Genomic DNA, 21,042 nt, shown 5'->3' with positions numbered 1-21,042 from the left:
ACTTCATTCTGCATGTTTAGACAATTAATTTAAAAAAAATCCAGGGCTACATATCTTTAATAGATCTCTTACAGACATGCACACAGCATTTCAAAATTTAACTACTTAAAAGTTAGCTTCCTAACTCTGGGTAGCACTGGGTCATGAACATATCTCAGTTGGCGGAGTGCTTGCTGAGGGCACAGGAAGCCCTGGGATCAATGTACAGCCCTGTTGGTGCAAGCTTGCAATTCCAGCACTTTGAGAAGTGGACGCAGGGGGATCAAAAGTTCAAAGGTCATCCGAAGCTACATAGCAAGTTCAAGGCTAGTCTGGGCTACATGAGACCCAGTCTCAAAAACAAGGGGCAATGATGGCATCACTCATTAACATATCCAGCTGGCACACACGATGAGAGACCCCAGTGCAGAACTCTGGTGAGAGGCATCAGCGCACACCTTCTCACATTGACACCCACCTCACATTAACAACGTTCGAAATGCTCTGGGTCTTAAGAGCCACCGGTTATTAACTAGACACACATGAGACAACACAACATTTCACGTCATGTGAAAATACTTAATGCTTAATGCAGGGTGAAGCCAGGGCTACAAACAACAAGGCTTTTTAGAAGGCAGAACTGACAAGAGGTCCACAGGGATCGTGAGCAAACTGAAGCACCTCAGGCTGGTGACTCGATGACATGATTTGAGCAATGACGACTTAGAGCATCCTGTTTCATCAAGATAAGCACCAACAAGCAGTGCAGGCCTGACTTACAACGGGAGCAAAGACACTCTTTTCTGGCCTTTTTTTCTTTTTCGTTCCACCAAAAAAAACAATCATATGCATTTCTGGATGGGAATGGATAGCTGATCCATTCATTGATTAGGACATTAAGACAACTCTTCAGTGACGTTTTATAGCAATAAAGGTATTTTTAAGTTATTATTGTTGTTGTTATTATTGTTATTTGGAGGAGCTTGGGATTGAACCCATAACCTTTGTGTGGCAGGCAAATGCTCTACCATGGAGCCGTATTTCCAGTCAGAAGCAGCTAGAGTTTTAAAATGGGGACAGCTAACAAAGCAGCATGCTCTAGGTCATAGCCTCCTTTGGAAGCGACTGTGTCTACAGACAGTCATGAAGTGCTCAGCGTCCCTCCTGCCGGCCCACCAGGAGCAGCCGCTCCTAGCTCAGGGATACTGGTTGTGAGATGGCTCGGTCACATGAAGCTTCACAAAGCACAGACCCTGCTCAAGCAAGTAAGCCACAAATGGAAAGATGAGAATGAAAGGGGTCTATCATCCAAAAATCCAGCTGCAGTGGCCAAAGCAGGGACCCCAGCCGAGCCCAGCCCAGCCCAGCAGCTATGAGAGGATGACACAGCCAAGCTCCACAGCCACAACAGATGGCATGGGTACAAGGAGGGGACAGATACCTGAGTCCTTTCTTAGGCAAAGTGTTCCTATCAAGGTGCGGGTCACTGTAGGAAAGTTAAAACAAAATCAAGAACTTCAGAGAAGCACAGAGGACATGAGAGAAGAAAGGCAAGAAGGCTGGGGAGAGGCACAAGGACCCCCAAGGGACAGGCTCCCACCACCAGCCAGGCATGCAGCATGTCCACACAGAACACAAAAGAAACCTGGTCCTGTCTGCATCCACGCCAGTGCATACATCACAACGTGGCCTGAGTCGTGAACCCCAACTGTTCTTCCTTTTCCACAGGTTCAAAGGCAAGGCAGGGGCTATTATCATCTAGAAGCATGGCCTGTTCTGCCCTGTGTCCCACCTGAGTACCTCCTCAGCTCCTCTCCCGAACCCTGATGCCTCTGGCAAAGGTTTCAAGAAGGGGCAGAGACTCATTGGAGGGTTTCAAGAGGCAGCAGTCTGCATATTTGGAATTCGTGTGTGATGAAGTAAATTCCAGGTCCCTCTCAATGTCTCCTTGTTCCTGCCCAGCAAGGGCGTAGCCAGGAGCTGAGCCCTGGGCAGGAGCCTGGGCATGTTGGAACTTGCTGAGAGACTCAAGGCATTTGAATGTCTAAAGTGCAGGGGTTTAAAGGCTTGGTTTCTAAGTCTGACAGAAACAAAGTTTGTGCTGTGGATGGGGTGAAGGGGGTTTCCATTAATTTTTCTCCCCCTAAGCATGAAACAACATCTGCTTGTTATGTTTGGCCAAGCCACCACTCCTCCAGAAACTTCAGGGTCAACTTCCATCTCAGAGGCCCACCCACGGCTGGGGGCAGACCCAGGCTTCTCGAGTTGTAAAAGCCCCAGCCCACCAGGCACTCTGTACCATTATTGCTGAATATAGACACACACAACACAGTACTCGGAACAACACGATGCGCCAGACTGCAGCAAAAGCGTTCAAGGGAGAAGAGCCAGCTGGGTTGGGAGGGGTGGGGTGCGGGGAAGAGACAGAGGTGAGGGCCAGGCTGCACAGTGGGTGGCAGACAGTATCTGGAAGGGCAGGGAGGAAAAAGCAAGACTCCAGGCAGGAACATGCCACGAACACCACGGGGGATGCCAGGGAGAGCTCCTGCAGCCCTGGGTGAGCAGTGGGGTTTGGGATGGCCACACACTTGCTACCTTTCCCTGGGCTTTAGCAGATAGTGGAGCAGGCCCTCACTGGCATGCCTGGCTATCAGAGTATACCAGAGCCACAGACACAAGTGGGAGCCTCAGGGCCAACAGCCTTGCACAGAACAACTTGGCTTGACAACAAAACGGACAGGCAGAAGACCCCAGAGGTTTAGGAGGCCTACAGTGTCATTACCTGTCCTGTTTCCTGGGCAGAGTACTTCTGCAGAACTTAGGGCTAGCAGCAGGGGAAGAGAGAGGGCTAGAGGTCCAGGCAAGTCGAAAACAAGAGAAGGAACATTAGATGGAAGGAAAAGGAACTGTTATACACAACGATCAGAACGCTTTTCTCATTCCCAAATTCTCAGCGTTGTTTCCCATGTCTGGTCTGGAAACTAGACGCGCCCGCCCCAAGACTGGAGCAGAATCAAAGCTCTGCGGACTCTTGCAGGTTCTCCATCTCTTATCACCGTGACAACAAGCACCCCCAACTGTTCCCAGGTCACCTGTCCTGCTTGCTCAGTTACATGGGAAGAAGAAAGAAGGAGCTGAAGCTGGTAAGCCTCAGCAATGGAAGGACTTCCGGCGCTAAATGGTATTTCAGGCCATAGCATAAATGTGTCCCATCTGGTGGCTCCAAGCACCAAGGAAAAGAGACGGCAGGAAGCGGTCCAGATGACCTGTCTCCTAAACTGACTTCCAGTGGCAAGGAACACTTATTAGAAAGATCAAAACCAAGCTGGGCGTGGTAGTGCACACCTTTAGTGAGCACCTGGGTGAGCATCCAGGTTTGGGATGGCCCACTTGCCACCTTCCCCTGGGCTTTAGCAGACAGTGGAGCAGGCCCTCACTGGCATGCATGGCTATCAGTACTTGGGAGGGAGAACAGATGGATCTCTGAGTTCAAGGGCAGCCTGGTCTAAAGAAAGAGTTCCTAGATAGAAAAATGAGGGGAGAAAGAAAGAAAGAAAGGAAGGAAGGAAGGAAGGAAAGAAAGAAAGAAAGAAAGAAAGAAAGAAAGAAAGAAAGAAAGAAAGAATCTAAACTTTCCAGGCAAAGAAACCCTAACCTCCTGTCTGTATCTATGGAAGGAAAGCTTCCTGAGGACATAGCACCAACCTTTCCGACAGTGTGGTCTTCACACTGCTGGTGCGGACAAAAGGCGTCAGGGAGTCTTCCTTAGTGGAGGCGACTGGACCAGGGGAGGAGTTGTGACTCAAGCCCCCTCCGCTGCCGAGGGATATGTCAATAGACTCACAGCTGGTGTGCAGGCTGCTAACAGACTGGAAGCCCAGGCCATCCTTGCTCACTGCCGATGAGCTGGTACCCCAGGTGAGGCTGTTAGAAGGGCCGGAGTGAGCTGAACTGGGGCTGGATGCTAGAGGAGACTGGTTGAGGTCCACGTTCTTACTGTAGAGAGGACTGCTGCTCCCACTGCTCAGGACACCGCTGCCTGAGGGGGACTCTAGGTTACCTTGCTGGGTCATAGAGGCATGAGGGTTGGAGATGACCACTGCACTTTTCATGGTCTCGGCTGTGGCGATGGGGACTTGCTTGGTAGGCTTCCCACCAAAAAGTCTGCGAAGAGACAAAGGGTTGTATGGAACAAATACCTGGGACCAAGGTGGGCAGAGCTACTGAGGCAGAGGAGGCCATGAGACCCTTGGAAAGGGCAGTGGTCTCTCCTGCAGACTCACTATGGTCTCTCTAGAGAAAGGCTTGCGGTTAAGTGGGGTTGACTGCTGGTGCTTCTGAGGGACCTCTTTCTAGCTCTAGACAGCAGCTGGGACTCAGATCTAAGCCCAGGTGACAAGAAGGCTTTTCCACAGGCTTAGCCACACTACTCCATGATCTTGCTTCCCTTTTCTTTCTCTACCCCCTACCCAGGAAGTATGAAGCCTTGGGACTTGGTTTCTTTAGTCTTTCAGCATAATACAAAGGTCAACACCATGAGCCTATACTGCTGGTAGCCCAGGAGAAATATAGACATGGGTGTATGAGCAACAGAAAAGCAGGGTCCCAGAGAACCTGTGTGTGCTAACACCATTCACAGAAACATGCTGGGTCCACAAGACCTCAGATCAGGCACACCAGTACAAATTGCACCTCTGAAACAGACACACATAATAAATGCAATGCCATGCTACCTTCTGCTCAGTCCTGCACATGTAACATCTATACAGGGAAGGCACAGGGCCCTTCTCTTCCATGGGCAGAGAGCCCTCTGGTAAAACCGGCTCCAAGCCAGAGGGTGAATGCAAGAGCCTAATCCCACACTCAAAATGTGGTGAAGGGAACAAGTCGCCCTGAAAACTGACAAGAAGACTACATACATGTCATGACAGGCAGACAGCCTTTCACCTTGCTGCCTGGAGTGATTTGAGTCTGACTTTCCTTCAGATCGCAGTATCTGTGAGCCACAAGGGGGATGTATAATCCTCATACAATATCTAATGGTGGAATCAGGGAATGCGTTATCCTGCTCTGAAATCTGGGCATCAGGATGCTTGTACCCTCTCGCTCGGCAGCTGTGCCCCCCTATTAATGGGCAACTCATTTGATGGTCAAGTTCTTTTCATCATTAACCAAGTTAACCGTCATTAACCAAGTTTCACCTGGCTTCCCACCCCACATACAAATCCACCTGCTCTGCTGTCTGAATGCTTGGAATCATTTGAAGGGAGTTACCCATCTCACTCCACTGAGGGCTTCTCCTTGCCACACAGTAAATGCACAGGGAGATTTAAGGAAAGGGTGGGTGAGGAGCCCACGTGTTTTTAAAGATTCCTTGAGGGTCTAGCAAATGCCAGTGGCCTCCAAAGGAAATCGGAAGACCACATTTCACTCTTCTCCTTGAGGTAAATAGCAGAGAGAATTTTTATTTACATGGTAGTGTGACAAAACAGCAAAGAACAGCCCCAATTGGACCGTCCCCCTTAAAAAAAATGATTACCAGAATCCTAATGATCAAGTCTAGACAGGGCACTCCACACAGACCCTTTCTACCTTTGTGTGGAGCTTTCCTTCTGGGGCCTTCAGGCATCCCTGTTCACCCTCAAGTATGAGTCCTGGATCTCACTTCTATTTTCACAAACCTCATCCTGGGGTTTGTCATGACTCAGAAGGCAATGGGAGAGCTGTTCAACTGCCATTCAAAAACAGGCCAGTGGGGACTGGAGAGGTCCCTCAGAGGTTAAGAGCACTGCCTGCTCTTCCAGGAGCCCTGAGTTCCATTCCCAGCAACCACATGGTGGCTCACAACCATCTGTAATGGTATCTGATGCGCTCTTCTGGCATGCAAGCATACATGGAGATAGAGCATTCACATACATTAAACAAACAAACAAACAAACAAACAAACAAAATGTTCAAAAATGAGCCAGTGGCTGAGTTTGGTGGCTCATAACTTTAATCCCAGAACTTGGGAAGCAGAGGCAGGCAGATCTCTATGAGTTTGAAACTAGCCTGTTCTGCATAATGAGTTCCAGGACAGCTATGGAGAAGAAATAATGAAAGAAAGACCGAACGACAGAAAGAAGAACGAAAGAAAGACAGAAAGAAAGAGGTCCAGTAAGTGACATAAAAGGAAATGTTAAAGGTTGCCTTTCCCATATTGAGAAATTCTACCAAGTGGAGAGATATGGGAAAGACATTCTTTTCAAAGGTGCTAGGAGGTCAATTTTTATTAGAGATTATTCTGCTTTTAGAGGTTTATATAAAAGAAAAGAAAATAGTCAGGCTAAAAAGATGTCTCACTGTATAAAACCCTTGCAGCCAAGCATGAGGACCAGAACTCACGTGAAGGATGAATAGGAGTGTGGTATCCACCTGCAATCCCAGACTAGGAAGGCAGAGGATCTCAGGAGCAACTCAGGGGTATGCTGGTTAGCAGACTAGCCCAGCTCTGGGTTCAGCAAGAGACTCTATTTCAGTAATTAAAGCAGATAGCAATCAAAGAAGACACTGACTTCAATTTCAGGTCTCTACATACGTGTACATGCAGCCATGTACCTACACACATGAACACACATACACACTTATGCCACACACACTTACATATACAATATTTTTACAAGTTAACGTTTCAAATATTGTCCATATGTTATAAAAGAACAAGATGATATAGAAATAAGAACACAACGTAACGCCTTCCCTTAAGCTACAGTCAGGGTCTGAAAATACACCAGGACCTCACCCTCACTAACTTTCACAGAATGCCTTCCATAGCCAAACATAGCCGCAAAGATGACCTTTAGTAGGAACACTGAGGGAAATACCATGAACTCCAATGAACAGTGAGGAAACTGAGGCAGGATTTAGAAAAGCGACCTGAGAGCTAATTAAAATAAAGTCAGGGTTTGAACCCAAGAAGCGTGGTTCTAGAACTTTCTGTTTCCCATCCCTGCATGGGAGGAAAAAAAATGCATAGACTACAGACCTACAGGCAGAAGCTGGCCTTGAACTCAGCTTTACAAAAAGCCGAAGCACCACAGGATGCTTTATGCCACTTACTTTGGCCCTCCTTGGCCCATGAATCTCTCCCTGCTTACCTGCGGAGTGTGGGAGAGGCCACATCTGCATACTTGGTCCCTGGCTGCAGAGTAGCCTGAGATGAGCAGGACACGGGCTGGGTGGCCGGGTTCACTTTCACAGAGTTGCAGGAAGCCACACTCTCGTTGTCTGAAGAGATGCCTTTCTCCTTGTCCGTCTGGTTGACAAGCCCTGGTAGGGAGCTGCCCAGGGATGTTTTGGAGGGCTCCCTCAGCTTGGGCACTGGCAGGCCTGCTGACTTGCTGCTCATGTTAGAGTCAATGCTGCTGGTGCTACACCTATTCCCTGCTCCATTCCGGCTGTTGGACTTGCTGGGCCTAGGCAAGCTCCGGTACTGTAAGTTTGTCCGGGAGCTGAGAGACAGATACCCATCATCCTGGTTTGGGGCTCCATCCATGCTTGTCTTCCGACCCGTGGACCGACCGACGAGGGCGGACGACTTGGGGATTTTACCCAGTGTGGCAGACCTGCTGGTGACAGTGGCCCCACTGGCTGTGATCATGGCCAGCCCAGCAACAGAGCCACTCTGTTTCTTGAACCCAAAGTTGTTGGCATTGGCTGTGGGCGTCCTAGAGCTACTGGGGAGGGTTTTTTTGGATTCGTCTCCACTGCTGCGGCCAGCATCCGATGGGGAGCGCTTGACTTGGGAAGCTTTGGGCGAAAGCCTTCCCTTCTCGGACACCTTGGCATCGTCTGTTTTTCCTAAGAGAGAAACCAGTAAAGTCAGACCAAAACCCTGATGCTGCTGGCTAGTGTGTCTAGGATGCATGCCCCTCTCAAGACCATGACCACCCTGCTTCCTGAAGGGCAAGTCAGGAGAGAGCCTGGCACGGAGACAATCTCATCTGCTGCAATTGCTCAGGATCTTTTAGGACACGTTGCTGATTCTGCTCTTCTCCAAGCAGTCTAAGATGACACAGAGCAGAGCAAAACTGGGAAGCTGTTAGTACATCCACACACTCAAGAGACTCTCATACACCGCCCTCTTCCCCCATGTCCATGATATGGACCCTGACATTCCCAGGGTACAACATGCAACACACCAATATGGCCTTAAGGAGGAGCTTGGACTAGCATGTTAACTTGATGGTGAGAGGTGACACTCAGGACTGACCAATTGATAGGCTGTGAAAACGCTTCACAAGGAAGCATTGAGTCCCACATAGCCCTCCTCAGAAAGAGCCAGGGAAGCAAACCTTTAAGGAAGTTGTCGTGAGGGCTGGAAGTGCCAGCTTGGTCAGTAAAGCACTTGCCTTATAGGCATGAGGGACTGAGTTAGAGAGCCCAGAACCAACCTTTTTTTTTTTTTAAAAAAAAAAAAAAAAAAGGCAGTTGTGGTGGTGTATAGTTACAATCCTAGTGCTGAGGAGGCAGAGACAGAAGGATAGCCACCTGGCTCACCAGCCAGCCTAGCCTACTGGGTGATCTCCAGGCTAGTAAGAGACTCTGGCAAAAAACAAAACCCCCCCAAAAAACCAAAACAAAAACAAAGAAAGAGTGGAACACCTTTAATCCCAGCACTTGGGAGAGAGAGGCAAGAGGGTCTTTGTAAGTTTGAGGCCAGGCTCATCTACAGAGTGAGTTCCAGGACAGCCAGGGCTACATGATAGGAGCCAGTCTCATTCATAGATAGATAGATAGATAGATAGATAGATAGATAGATGATAGATAGTAGATAGAACAGACAGAAGACAGACAGACAGGTATACATATAGACAATATAGACAGACAGACAGACTGGTAGGTTAGGCAGATATAGATGAGAGACAGGTAGATGATAGGTATAGGCAAATAGACAGATGATAGCCAGATCACAAAAAAAGGATGGTGGTGTTGAGGAACATACCTCAGATTATCCTCTAATGTCCTTATGCATGTCCACACAGTATATACTGGCGTACTCACGTTACTTATGTGAACATACCCCCCCCACACACACACACATACAGCCATGCATGTGCACCATAAAAATGGTTTCAGACAAAACAGCCACCTGAGGAAGTTCCTTGTAATGCAAAGCCCCTGCTAAAGTCATCCTGATTTTGGTCTCTCACTCACCAGTCCCTGGGGTCTTCAGTGTACCCGTTGGCGCTGATGGCTTGGTTCTTGGCATGGTGATGCCCACCTCTGCTGTCATGCCTCTCCGCCACGAGCCTGTCTGTGAGAGGACTGGATTCTTCTTGCCAGACACACTTTTGTCCGACTCATCAGACATGTCTGAAGGATTCCGCCTCCACTTGGAGCCCGGCTCCATCTTCACACCACTGTCTGAGCCTCCATCTGATTTCTTGATGTCGTCACCAGACCACAGGGAACTCCTCTCTACCTGTGAGTGCTTCTCAGCGTCAGTCTGTGGACAAGACACATGCTGAATTACAGCTCGCTCATACAAGCCAAGCCAGTACAGGGACTACTGAAGGACTTTCGACACCTCGGACGTCTGCTTACTTTGTGAGAAAGTCACAGCAACTTCTACTTTTTTTTTCCTTTAAGGAAAGACTAATGGAGGAGGAAAAGAGAGCAAAGGGTCTGGGGAAGAGTAGGTCAAGGGCCTCACGAGGGAAGCAAGCACAGTAGAGGGAGAGGTGATAAGAAAGGGGCCATCAACTCTGCCACTTGCAGACAGCCACTTCCAGCCCTGGCTCTGAATCCCCACTAGCACCAGCCTGTCCCCTTTCCCTTTGTTCCCAATCTTCCTGTCATTCCACTAGCAGGGAGAGCTGTACATCTAGCTCTGCAGACAGCCTAACACACCCGAGGGGGAGCAAACAAGCAAGCGAACTCCGCGATCTGGGAAGCATTTGGCGGGCCATAGCAACTGTGCTCACTCCTGCCCAGCTCTTGTTTCTGAGCTTTTGCGCCCCACGATGAGGGAGTCCTCAGACAAGTAAGATAATTAGACAACTCTCCTTGGAAGAGCCTGACCCCATGGCCATGAAGCCCAGGAAGAGATAGGAGTGCGCTGTTAATGAACTGGAGGGCCGAAGGACACAAAGGGAGAGGAACGCTCTGGGGCCTCTGGGCCTTGAGGCTGGGGGAGGGGACTGGAAGGGTGAAGCTGTGTATGAACAAGAAAGGAGCAGTCAGCAATGCTTTGGGGCTGGGTACTTTGAGAAACAATTCCCCCTATATGAGCTGCCTAGCCTGGGCCATGCAGGCAAGGTGGGAAAGCTTGTGAACAGGGCAAGACCTGGCTTGAGGCCATGCTACACAACAGGGAAGGCTGAGTGGAGGAGAGCTCAGGGTAAACAGGAAGCCCCTGTTCAACCTCCATCCTTTACAGCCTCCTGGAGGTGTTTGCACTTGCTTGGTCCTTCCTAAAACACACTGCGAGCTGCAGCTCCATATAAAGGACCAGAGGTGGGACGTGAGGAAGGAACAACTAAAACACATTCAGCCATATGAGGAGCAGAGGGGAGGTTCCATATCTGTGTGCAGAGCAGATATGCACTAAGGTTTGAGAACAAAGGTATGCGTAGCTACTACACACTGCAGGCTATGACACAGGAACCAGCTGGTCAAAGCCCGTCAGGAGATATGCAATACTACTGTCTTCTTAATTTGAAAGCTGAGCACGAACTCAATGACCTCAGCCTGGTTTAGTTTCCTTCTTTTTAGATCCTTCCGGTATGCACTGAACCAAAAATGAACTCGATGCCCACAGCTTGGCAGGCATCATGTAGGGTCTTAGAACCTATGAGATTAGTCTCCATCCTTTGAGGAATTGACAGTCATTGAGAGAAGCGACAATGGGATACAAAGACATAAATAAACACACAACTGTGAGATGTGATGGACACCATAAGGAAAGGGGGTGTGGCCTTGGAGAGATACAGACATTGACCCAGTTTAGATGGCAGGGGTGATGTAGGAAGTGGTGGGCAGACAGAAACTTCTAGAAGGACCCTAAGGAATGAGACAAATTAGTATGAGGAGCAGCTAGAGAGGACCAGGCTAGTGAGCAGAAATTGCTTGTGCAAAAGGCCTTAGGCAGGAAGAAGAGACTTTGGAAGCATCCATCTAACTAATATTTCTCAGGTACCACCATGAGCCAGGGGAGTCGTCTGTACCGAGAATACTTCAAAAACAATTCAAAGCCTCTGCCTCGTGGACCTTACATGTGAGCACATCCAAGACATATGAATATGTTCTAAGATGTACGGAGGCTGTAGCACCTTTTACAGACTTGACCACTTCGTTGTTTGTTTTTCCATGTCAGTAGACCTCTTTTCCACATCACACTGTAAGGCAGTTAATAACAGTGGCACTAAAACCGAAAGCTTTCCGTGTAGCGCAGTGCTTCAGATACAAGCTAACATGCTTTCTTCTGTTAAATAGGTACACCAGGGGAACTCCTAAAACCCATGGAAAGGTGGAAGACAAAGGCTCCACAAGTCGGTCTCTGACATTTCCACACTTGCCCATGGCATAAGCACACAGAGAGAATAAAGTAATACTTTTTTTTTTTTTTTTTTTTTTTTTTTTAGGTAGGGTCTCATTATATAGCCCTGGTTAGCCTCTCCAGGAAGAACGGGATGGCCTAGGTCTCATAGAGATCCACCTACCTTTGCATCCCCAAGTGTGAGAATTAAAGATGTGCACCACCATGTCTGGTTACAATAATTGTGTGTGTGTGTGTGTGTGTGTGTGTGTGTGTGTGTTAATTATTTAGAAAATATATACCCCAGACTGGGGACATAGCTCAGCCTACCAAGAACTTGCCTAGCATGCATGATGCCTGCATTCCCCATCACCAATGCTACAGAAAGCCAAGACAGAGGCATGTGTCTGTAATATCAGGGTTCTGGACACAGAAACAGATGGATCCGAACTTCTAAGTCATCATTGACTAGGGAGTTTGAGGCCTGGGCTACATGAGACCCTGGGGATTGAGATGAGAGAGAGACAGAGACACAGAGACAGACAGAGAGACATGGACAGTTGGAGAGACAGGGACAGACAGAGACAGGGAGAAAGACAATATAATTCAATTTATTCCTCAGCAAAACTCACAAAAAAAATAACAGAGTACTGAAGCCTGAGTGGAAAAGAAACTCGCCCAAGCTCATACAGTAAGGAAGGCATTGTGGGTATTCTACTAGTCCAGTCACCAAGCTAATAATTTAACCACTGTAATACAGTGTAATTCTTGACTACAAGCTAGAAGCAATTATAACCTTCTACATGCCTCAGGTCACCTACTAAAGATACCCACACCTAGCAGATTCTCCTTCTACAGAAATTCTGGCTGTTTCAAGCCCAGGCATAGAGCAGGCTTAGCCTGACTAAATCCCCTAGGACAGAATCCCTCTTCATCAATAACAGAGAGTACACATGTCCCCAGATTGGGACTATGGCTTGACCTTTTCTTCTCTGGCAGAACAGTTCTCCAACTATCTATCACACCCGATAACTTGGTGCAGGGTGAGAGCTCTTCCAACCATCTTCTGCAGAGCTGGGTATCTGCCTGGGACATCTTGACAGGCTTGTATTCACACATCCTTAGCAAATCCTCCTGGAGCCATGTGTGACCACTGGTGGTATCTCTTGGACGTTAAAATGGATGGCATCTGTTTTTCTGTTCCCAGAGCTTACAACAGGAAAACCAGCAGGCCAGCACACTGGTGGTCCTATCTCCCGTTGGAGCTTTTCTTACCAACTCTTTTGGAGGTCTCCTTGGGGGGGTTGGGAGGGAGAGGGCAGATAAGCCAGAATGGACCTTGGAGTAGAGGGCAGTATTCCCAGAAAGGGAAGTCTAGCCCAAAATAATAAGGACACTGCCTTTGTGGCCCAGTGGGCTTGAATTCCAGCATGGGGTGCTATCACTCATTGCTGTGTGAGATCTTGGGTTTCCTCCCATCTCCAAGACGGTTACACTGGCTGTCAAACAGGTTGGAATTGAATAGACCACTGAATAGAGAGCTAGTGGTAAACTTAAGAGCTAAGCATGGAGGAATTTCATAAACAGTGGCTCTCCTCACCAAACTCCCCAGCTCCGAGCCTCCCAGCACCCTACTGGGTCTTTAGCATTTATCCCATCTGTGTCTTGAAGTTGAACAGGGTTTTAGCCACTTAAGCCTCTAGACACTGAATCCTTTTGCAGGCCTAGATGCTGTGAGGGCTTTAAGTTGGAGCCCATAAAAATGTCAAGAATTACAGCAACATCATCTATAATTTGTGTCCCAAGACATTATGACCCTCAAACACTTTCAACTCATCCCCTGAGATTGCACTGTTACTCCTACTGTGCACAGCTTCCATGAAAGCACAGGTTTGAGGAGAAGTAACTGGCCCAGAGTCAGACGCAGTGGCTCTTAGGGAGGTTGGTATGTACCAGCCTGCCTATCTCCAGTTAAGTTGAGCCTGCCACCCTGATAACCTGAGGACCAGAGGATGCTAAGACATACAAGACAGCAATCCTGGCTACATTAGTCATAACTTTGTTGCCTTTAGAGGTAAATAAATAAATAAACAAACTGACAGTTGTATTTTTACTCCACTGTGAATTTTGTTTAAAAACAAAGCAAAACAACAACAAAAACTTTGCATTAAAATGAAAGATAATCTTGGCACAGGCAGCTCACCACCCATAGCACCTGGATTAGTGCCTTCCACAAAGCATGGAAGACTGAGTGGCCTCGTACTGAATGTATAGGTGGATAATAGTGGGCATATGTGTGCTTGTTAAAACTCTATGCATGAACACAGTGCCTGGAGAACAAGATGCTGCAGAATGGAAGGCAGACTGGTCTGAAAGTACAAGCAAAACTCACAACAGTGTGCTACCCTTTGGAATACCATCATAGATGCAAGCAGGAGACAGAGAAAAGGGCAGTTAAGGTGCAGAAAGATGAGGGACCTCTGAGCAGCTCACCAGAAGCGTGTCCAGAATTGGACCATTGCTGACATACCCTAGGGTGCAGGTCTAGTGGTCGTGGATGAGAGACCAAAGGCTCTAGGAATCTGACTGGATCATCCTACCATGTCACATGGTGAAAAACTTAACCCCAGAACACTTGACTTAAACACCCTCCTCTCTGATGCCACAGTTGGACTCACCGATACAGCTCTCCTAGAAGTCATGCAGAGGGGCTCAGGTCTCATTCAGAGGACGCTGTCTCTTAAACTGAGCCATGAGTGCAGGGGCTCTGGATACTCATGAACAGGTCATGAAAACCTTGTGGGCACCTTCAATGTTTCTCAATGTCTCCGAGGAGACTGAGTCCCCTGAAGGAAGGTTTACTCCCCCAGTGATTGCACCTCCTCTGCCTCCTCCTCTTTCCATCAGCTCACCGGGTTGCTCCTTGTACTTTCCAGAAAAAGAAATTCCCTTCTCCTCAGATGTGAGGCCAGGAAGGCAGAGTTTCCTGGGGGAACACCAAGCCCTCTCTTGCCTTGTGTGTCCTGTCTGATGGGCTGTGTAGCCCACTCGTCCAGGGTAAAGCATTATGTGACGAGACCCCGATGCACGCATCAAGGAGTGGGAGGGTGCGGGCGCATCTTCCAGGCTGCATCCACTCAAAGAAGGGTAATGGCCCTTAGCATTCCTGCCAGCCTGTGGGGGAGGAGTCACAAGGCTGCCAGAATGTGGAATCTAATATTTTGAGATGCTCCCTGGACAGGAACAAAGAGAATGTCACGAAAAGTCCATTTAAAAGCATCATGACAATAGGCACACTCTCTGCTGTAGCCAGCATTTCTGCTACCCAGACCTACTTCAGCTCCTATTTTAACATTTAAACTTGGGTAGGTCTGTAAGAGGACAAATAATAGGCCCTTTGTATCCCTTAAAATTACTTCTGATCTTGTCTAAGATACCTGTGTAGCACCCTTAACACTGTGACATTCGTGAGAAGAGAGCAAAATGCTGATCAAAAAGGGAAGGCCTTTGCCTGCACCAAGCTCAGATGCATGTAGGGGGAAACCATCTTATTTGGCAGCAATATGGTCTGCAGACAAATGTCAGCCTGTGGGCAGGGAGGAGATAGGAGGATTTTCTGATTCTGTGTCCAGCTTCCCCTGGTCCCCTTCAGACATTTAGTATCCAATAGATAGCAGGGGCCTAGGCTGGTAAGTGTTCCTAACTTGTGTCTAAACACCAATCAGAGATCATTCTCAGCGAGTGTGGCTTCGAGTCTGTTTTTAAAAGACAATCATTTATTTAGGTGTTACGTGCACCCAAGGCATATGCATGTGTAATTCTGAGATACGGTTTCATAGATGGTATGGCCCAGGTTGGCCTGAAACTCATTATGTAGCCAAGGTTGATGTTGCTGATCCCCCAACTCCATCTCCGAGACCACACGCTATATGGTGCTGGGAATCCAACACAGGGCTTTGTATGGATCAGGAAAGCAGTCTACCAGTTAATTGATGTGCATCCTGTAGATGCAATATTGTTTTTTTTAAAAGTTCTATTTTTAGTGTGTGTGTGTGTATAAGTGCTTGTGCCTACAGAGCCTAGAAGAGGGTGTGGAGTCCCCTACAGTTAAGACTTAAAGGTAAAAGGTAGTATGAGCCTCCCAACGTGGGTGCTGGGACCTGAATTTGGGTCCCTGGCAAGAGCCACACATACTCTTAGGCACTGAGCCACCTCTCAGCCTCCTAAGTGTCATATTCTTATGCTAAGGTACAGAATCTTAAGAGCAGAGCTTGAAAAATCCTAGGAAATCAGCATATTCACGAACTACCACCAGGATCAGGACACAAAGTGCTCACCCCAAAATCTTAGTGCTCAGTTTTTGTTGTCTGAGCACACACACACACACACACACACACACACACACACACACTGCGATTTTTGGCTAAAATGAGAGAGCAAGATATAACAGGTAATCCCAAAAGCAATGCCTAAAACATGTGCCCAGGTAATCTGCAGCTACATCTCCGTGGGACAGAATTAGTCCCCACACTGCCAACACAGCCTTTCTTTAGCCCTGCCCTCAAAGAAGAGACTCCTTTGAAACAGAGGCTTCCAACATGGCCCCTATCTGTAAAGAGTAAGAAGCAATGGAGGAAGAGGGTGCGGGAGAATGGAAGAGAAGATGGAGGGCAGGCCTGGTAGTTAGGGGACGGTAATTTCAGGCCGTCTCAGCAGTACACCTGAAACAACAGGCCCCACTGGAGAGAGGGACCAAATGGTTCACCCATGCCAGAGCTGCCACAGCTAACCTTGTGCTGGCAGCAAGCCACAAAGATGATACTGTACTTTGCCTGCAATAAAATGGGCTCACAGAGTCAAGTCCAGGCTCTCAGGAATACATTGAGAGCCAATAAAGTTGAGTCCATATAAACTGAACTGTATTTGAAATGTAAAATCTTGGAGTAATGCAGCTGGCTGCCGGCTGCTGTTACACACTACTCATGGGTCACCTGTACAAAGAAGGAACTTGCTTCTGCAAAGAAATAGCGTCTGGCCTCCAGGAGCTAGGTATACATATTGTATTCATGTGCAGAATACAATTTTTAAAAAATTAAAGCTAGATGTGGTGGTGCATACATGAGAGCTCAATACTTGACAAGAGGATTCTAGGCCAACCTGGATCCCATGAAAACTTTCTCAAACACTAAACCGAAACCAAAACCAAATCAAAACCCTAATTCCCCCATCCCCACCCCCCCAAAAAAAAACCCAAAATAAGAAGGGACCAGGGATGTGGCTCAGTGGGTAGAAAGGTCTCCTAGCATGAGGAAAGCCCTAGGCTTAGAGCCCTGATGCCGCATAAAGCAAGGTATAAGTCACACCAGTTACCCCAGCACTCAGAATGGAGCATTAAGATAAAAGAGCAGGGGCTGGAGAGATGGCTCAGTGGTTAAGAGCACAGACTGCTCTTCCTGAGGTCCTGAGTTCAATTCCCAGCAACCACACGGTAGCTCACAGCCAACTGTCATAAGATCTGATGCCCTCTTCTAGTGTGTCTGAAGACAGCAACAGTGTACTCATATAAATAAAATAACTAAATCTTAAAAAAAATAAAAATAAAAAAAGATAAAAGAGCAGGAGAACCTGTCTCAAAAAAACAAAACACAACAACGAAAAAAACCAAAAAATAACAACAACAAAAAAAACCACAAACAAACAAAACCAGAAAGCTATTTATAATAAGATTAATTAGTATAACACAATAGCCAGGGATGTGAGCCACAGCTGGCAATTCTCAACCTTAACCTTTGTTCCACTCCCTAGAGACAGGCCTGTGCTCAGAGACAGCAGTGGCTCATGGGGCAGAGAGGAGATACACTTTGTTAAAACCAACCACCCTTTGCTTATCATCTTCTTCAGTTTTAAAAGGTGTGTGTATATATACTCGTATACACATGCTAAGGGCTCAGGTGTGTGTGAACAAGAATGAGCGCGCTTGTGTAGGCCAGAGGACACCCTTGAGTGTCCATTCCTCAAGTGCTGCCTGCCATTTTGTTTGAGACAGTGTCTCTCATAGCCCTGATGCTTGCTACGTAGGCTAGGCTGGCTGGGCAGTGAGTCCCGGGGATCCACCTGTCTCTGCCTCTGTAGCACTGGCAGTACAGATGCCCACCCATACACAGATTTTAATCTGGGTTCTGGGTATTAAACAGGTCCTCAGGCTTGCGTTTTATAAACTGAGTTCTCTTTCTGACCCCTGCTTGTTTATTTTTTTAAAAAAGCTGAAACTGAGGTCCATGGAGAGAATATGGTTTCCCCACACCAAGCCGATGAGAGTACAAGGTTCTTTGCCCATCTGTACCGCCCACTACCTAGCCTTCTTTCCTTACAGTGAGGGGACAGAGACTGGATGTTGGGGGCTGGACCTCTCCTCGTCAGTATGGGAATTCTGACCACCGCAAGGCCAAGCTGGGGCTGGCTAGCAGGGAGGGTGGAGGAGCCTAGGAAGGCCTCTCTTGTTCCTTACCTGCACATCCAGGTTTCTCCGGGAGGAGGCAGGCGTGTTGGCATAGGAGCTGATGGACGAGCTGGTGTTGATGTCATCCGTGCTGAGGTTGTCTATGGTGTCACTGATGCCACTGCTGACGGAGCTGCTGTCATCCCAGCTGCCAAGACAAAAACACCCTGAGTGACGGAGCCCTCTCAACATTCTAACGCAGCCTGACAGCTCAGGCAGATAAACTGGTCTGGGAAAAGGCCCAGCTTGTGACCTAATGTCTTCCAGAGGGCTCCCACTGGGATGGGACTCAGCTATGAGAGCCACCTGAGTGAAGGGGCTGGTCCCACTTCTTCAGAATGGGTAGATTCATGAGCAGAGGCTACAGACCTTCCTTGGTCTGGTCCCTTCCCTCTTCTCTGCTAAAGGTAATCACTCCTCCCCAGGGACAGTGGCAGGGCAAGATTGGCAGGGCAGGATCTGAATGACAGCAAGATTCAATGACGTCCCTTGTGGGAGGAGGGGGAGTGGAGCAGATCTGCTGTGTGAGTTTCCTGGTCGCCTCTCCAGAACAAACATCTGAGGAGGGTGGAAAGCATCACCAGGGACTAGCCCATCCTATCAATGGCTCTGCCGTCGTAATACCACACAGTACATTCAAAGCATGGTTCTTCCCTTCCCAAGCTTCAGACAGGCAGAGCTCAACCCCTTCCGGCTTCCAACCAATGTCCTGGCAAGGATCCTCCATCCTTGGGTAACCTGTCACTCTCTGCCGCCTCCCAACCACACCACATTTAACCCAGCATCTGGCCTTACCACGGCTCTTTGCAAAATGCCTCATCCATGTGCAGCTCAGTGTAGCCTGTCACCCCACAGTTTATGGTGCCTTGGGCTTCTGCCTGGGTCACTACACACGGGCCAGCTCATCCCTACTCTGTGATCTCCTCTCAGCTCACTCTCCCATGGCAACCTGAGTGACCTGTAACGTCACTGGGTTTGGTCACTCCTTTCTTTAATGTCACTAGCTGGCTGCCCCTCCTCTCCCCCAGGTGTATCTGCTCTCCCTCTCCAGTCCTATCTTGCAGCCTTGTCTCCTTTGAGCACTTGTCTCTGACCACATGGGCTTCTGTCCCTTCTAAGGGACAGGGCTATTTTTCTTCAGCAGGGAGGCTTTCATTGGTTGTCCCTACAATCTTATCTTTTAGGTCTCGGTGAATGCGTCATCTCTTCAGAGATGCCATCCGTTACCTATACAGCCATTGTGTATTATTACCCCAATAAAGACATCGTTTTCTTATTTGTTTGTGGGGTTGTTTGTGGGTATACAGCAAGTGCTTAATAAGTACTCACTGAATTGAAAATCATGGGTGAATTCCATAAAGATGATGACATCAATGTGACACTGCTCTAGTTGAGCCCACGCAATAGTAAATAACACTGCTTCTCTACTGTACAGCTGGAGAAACTAAGGCTCAGCAAGGTGGGATGCTATGTACAAGGTCAGACATGAGTGGGTCAGAATCCAGTCATCCTAACGTCAGTATCACACTCTTCACTGTGACAACAGACAGCTTCCCCAACATTCTCTGAGCGCACCAAATACAACACAATTCATTTCTCCAGGAGGCCATGAACCTGGTTCAAGGTCATACAAGGCAGGAAGGACAGGACTGATACTCAGGGAATGACTTAGCCAGATTACTGACACATGTGGCCTTCCACGGTGACTATTGCTGACCGCCTTGCAGAAGTGAGGTAGGAAGCCTCTAAGGTGTCAGGTGGCTGAGATTAAAAAAAAACTAAGAGTCTCTCCTACATGCACACTCGCACACTCGAGTGCACGTTTGCACACATGTGTATAAGACTAGCTTGCAAGGCATCTGCCTTTGCATCCCAAGTTCTGCTGGCCAGGGAAGAGAAAGGGGCCTCTAGGAAAGGCTGCTTTCAGTTTAGTTGCTCAGTATGCCCACCTAGCTTTCAAAAGTTATCCTGGAACCTTGCACAGAATGCAGGAGAGCCGTGAAGTTGATGTGCACATAGAGAGGACAGAGTAGTGACAGCAAAGGTTCCATGGCTGCTCCAGTGGGAGGGAGGGAGGGAGGGAGGGAGGGAGGGAGGGAGGGAGGGAGGGTTCTTTGGCATGGCTGGCTCACCTGCTTCCAGCCAGATCCGGAGCCAGAAATACCCATGGAAGTGTGAGGACCAGGCTCAAAGCTATTTTGCTTAGGCTTGTTATTCATGCTCGCTAACCAGCTATCAGGGATGTGCAACTTGAAAGTGACTCCAGACATGTAGCTGAGAGTCAACATGAAAAATGTGGAAAGCAAGATGCCAACTAAACAGAAAGGACATCAACTAAGTGGAGACAGTCAAGCCGTCCGGTACAACCTAGACAGGGAGCCAGAGTCCATAACCTCAAATTAGGCAATCAATACTGAATTATAAGAAGCAATTAAGACTGGGATTTGAGGGAAACCCAGAAGTTGTAGCTGGGTGGTGGTGGCGGCGCACGCCTTTAATCCCAGCACTTGGGAGGCAGAGGCAGGCGGATTTCTGAGTTCGAGGCCAGCCTGGTCTACAGAGTGAGTTCCAGGACAGCCAGGACTACACAGAGAAACCCTGTCTCGGAAAACCAAAAAAAAAAAAAGAAAAGAAAAAAAAAAAGAAAAGAAAAGAAAACAAAGCAAAACAAAAATCCAGATTATGTGTTTACTGAGGAATGGGGAGATGAAATTTGAGCACGAAACCCGGGAGCCAATGACACGGAAAGATCCACTTCTACTTGGAAATGGAATGGTCATTCTCAGGTGGAGTCTGACCACACCTGGGTTCTAGCCTTAAATCTGACAAACGAGCCCAGGAGAGAGATGACAAGAGTCAGGAGAATGTGGCTTTTAAAGCGAACTCACGGTGTGAATACATGAAGTTTAGAAATCCCTGGGGGCACTGATCTAATCTCTCCATATACGCCCTTGAGAGAGAACACAGGGCACACTGGAGCACATTACAAAACAGCCTTGTGACGTCACAGCTTTAAGAACTTAATCTGTGATGGGCTGGTGATGCA

At 48.1% G+C, this 21,042-nt stretch overlaps 1 protein-coding gene across 9 annotated transcripts in view; it reads right to left on the bottom strand.

The window, feature by feature from the left end:
* Positions 1-21,042, bottom strand: part of Nav2 (neuron navigator 2) — a 646,610-nt gene that overhangs the window by 52,054 nt on the left and 573,514 nt on the right. For 6 of the 9 annotated variants that reach the window (XM_076934936.1, XM_076934914.1, XM_034517532.2 and 3 more), the window contains 6 exons: positions 18,006-18,144; positions 9,175-9,466; positions 7,116-7,818; positions 3,685-4,143; positions 2,762-2,827; positions 1,421-1,465 (listed from right to left, as the gene is read on the bottom strand). In XM_076934936.1, the coding sequence (XP_076791051.1) occupies positions 1,421-1,465; positions 2,762-2,827; positions 3,685-4,143; positions 7,116-7,818; positions 9,175-9,466; positions 18,006-18,144 (1,704 nt within the window). The remainder of the gene's footprint in view (positions 1-1,420; positions 1,466-2,761; positions 2,828-3,684; positions 4,144-7,115; positions 7,819-9,174; positions 9,467-18,005; positions 18,145-21,042) is intronic. The other 3 variants (XM_076934921.1, XM_076934932.1, XM_076934943.1) reach the window with 3 other exon arrangements.

Source organism: Arvicanthis niloticus, chromosome 1 (assembly GCF_011762505.2).
Source record: "Arvicanthis niloticus isolate mArvNil1 chromosome 1, mArvNil1.pat.X, whole genome shotgun sequence".
Lineage (NCBI taxonomy): Eukaryota > Metazoa > Chordata > Mammalia > Rodentia > Muridae > Arvicanthis > Arvicanthis niloticus.
The sequence above is the reverse complement of the archived record's forward strand: the minus strand, read 5'-3'. Positions and strand labels throughout refer to the sequence as shown.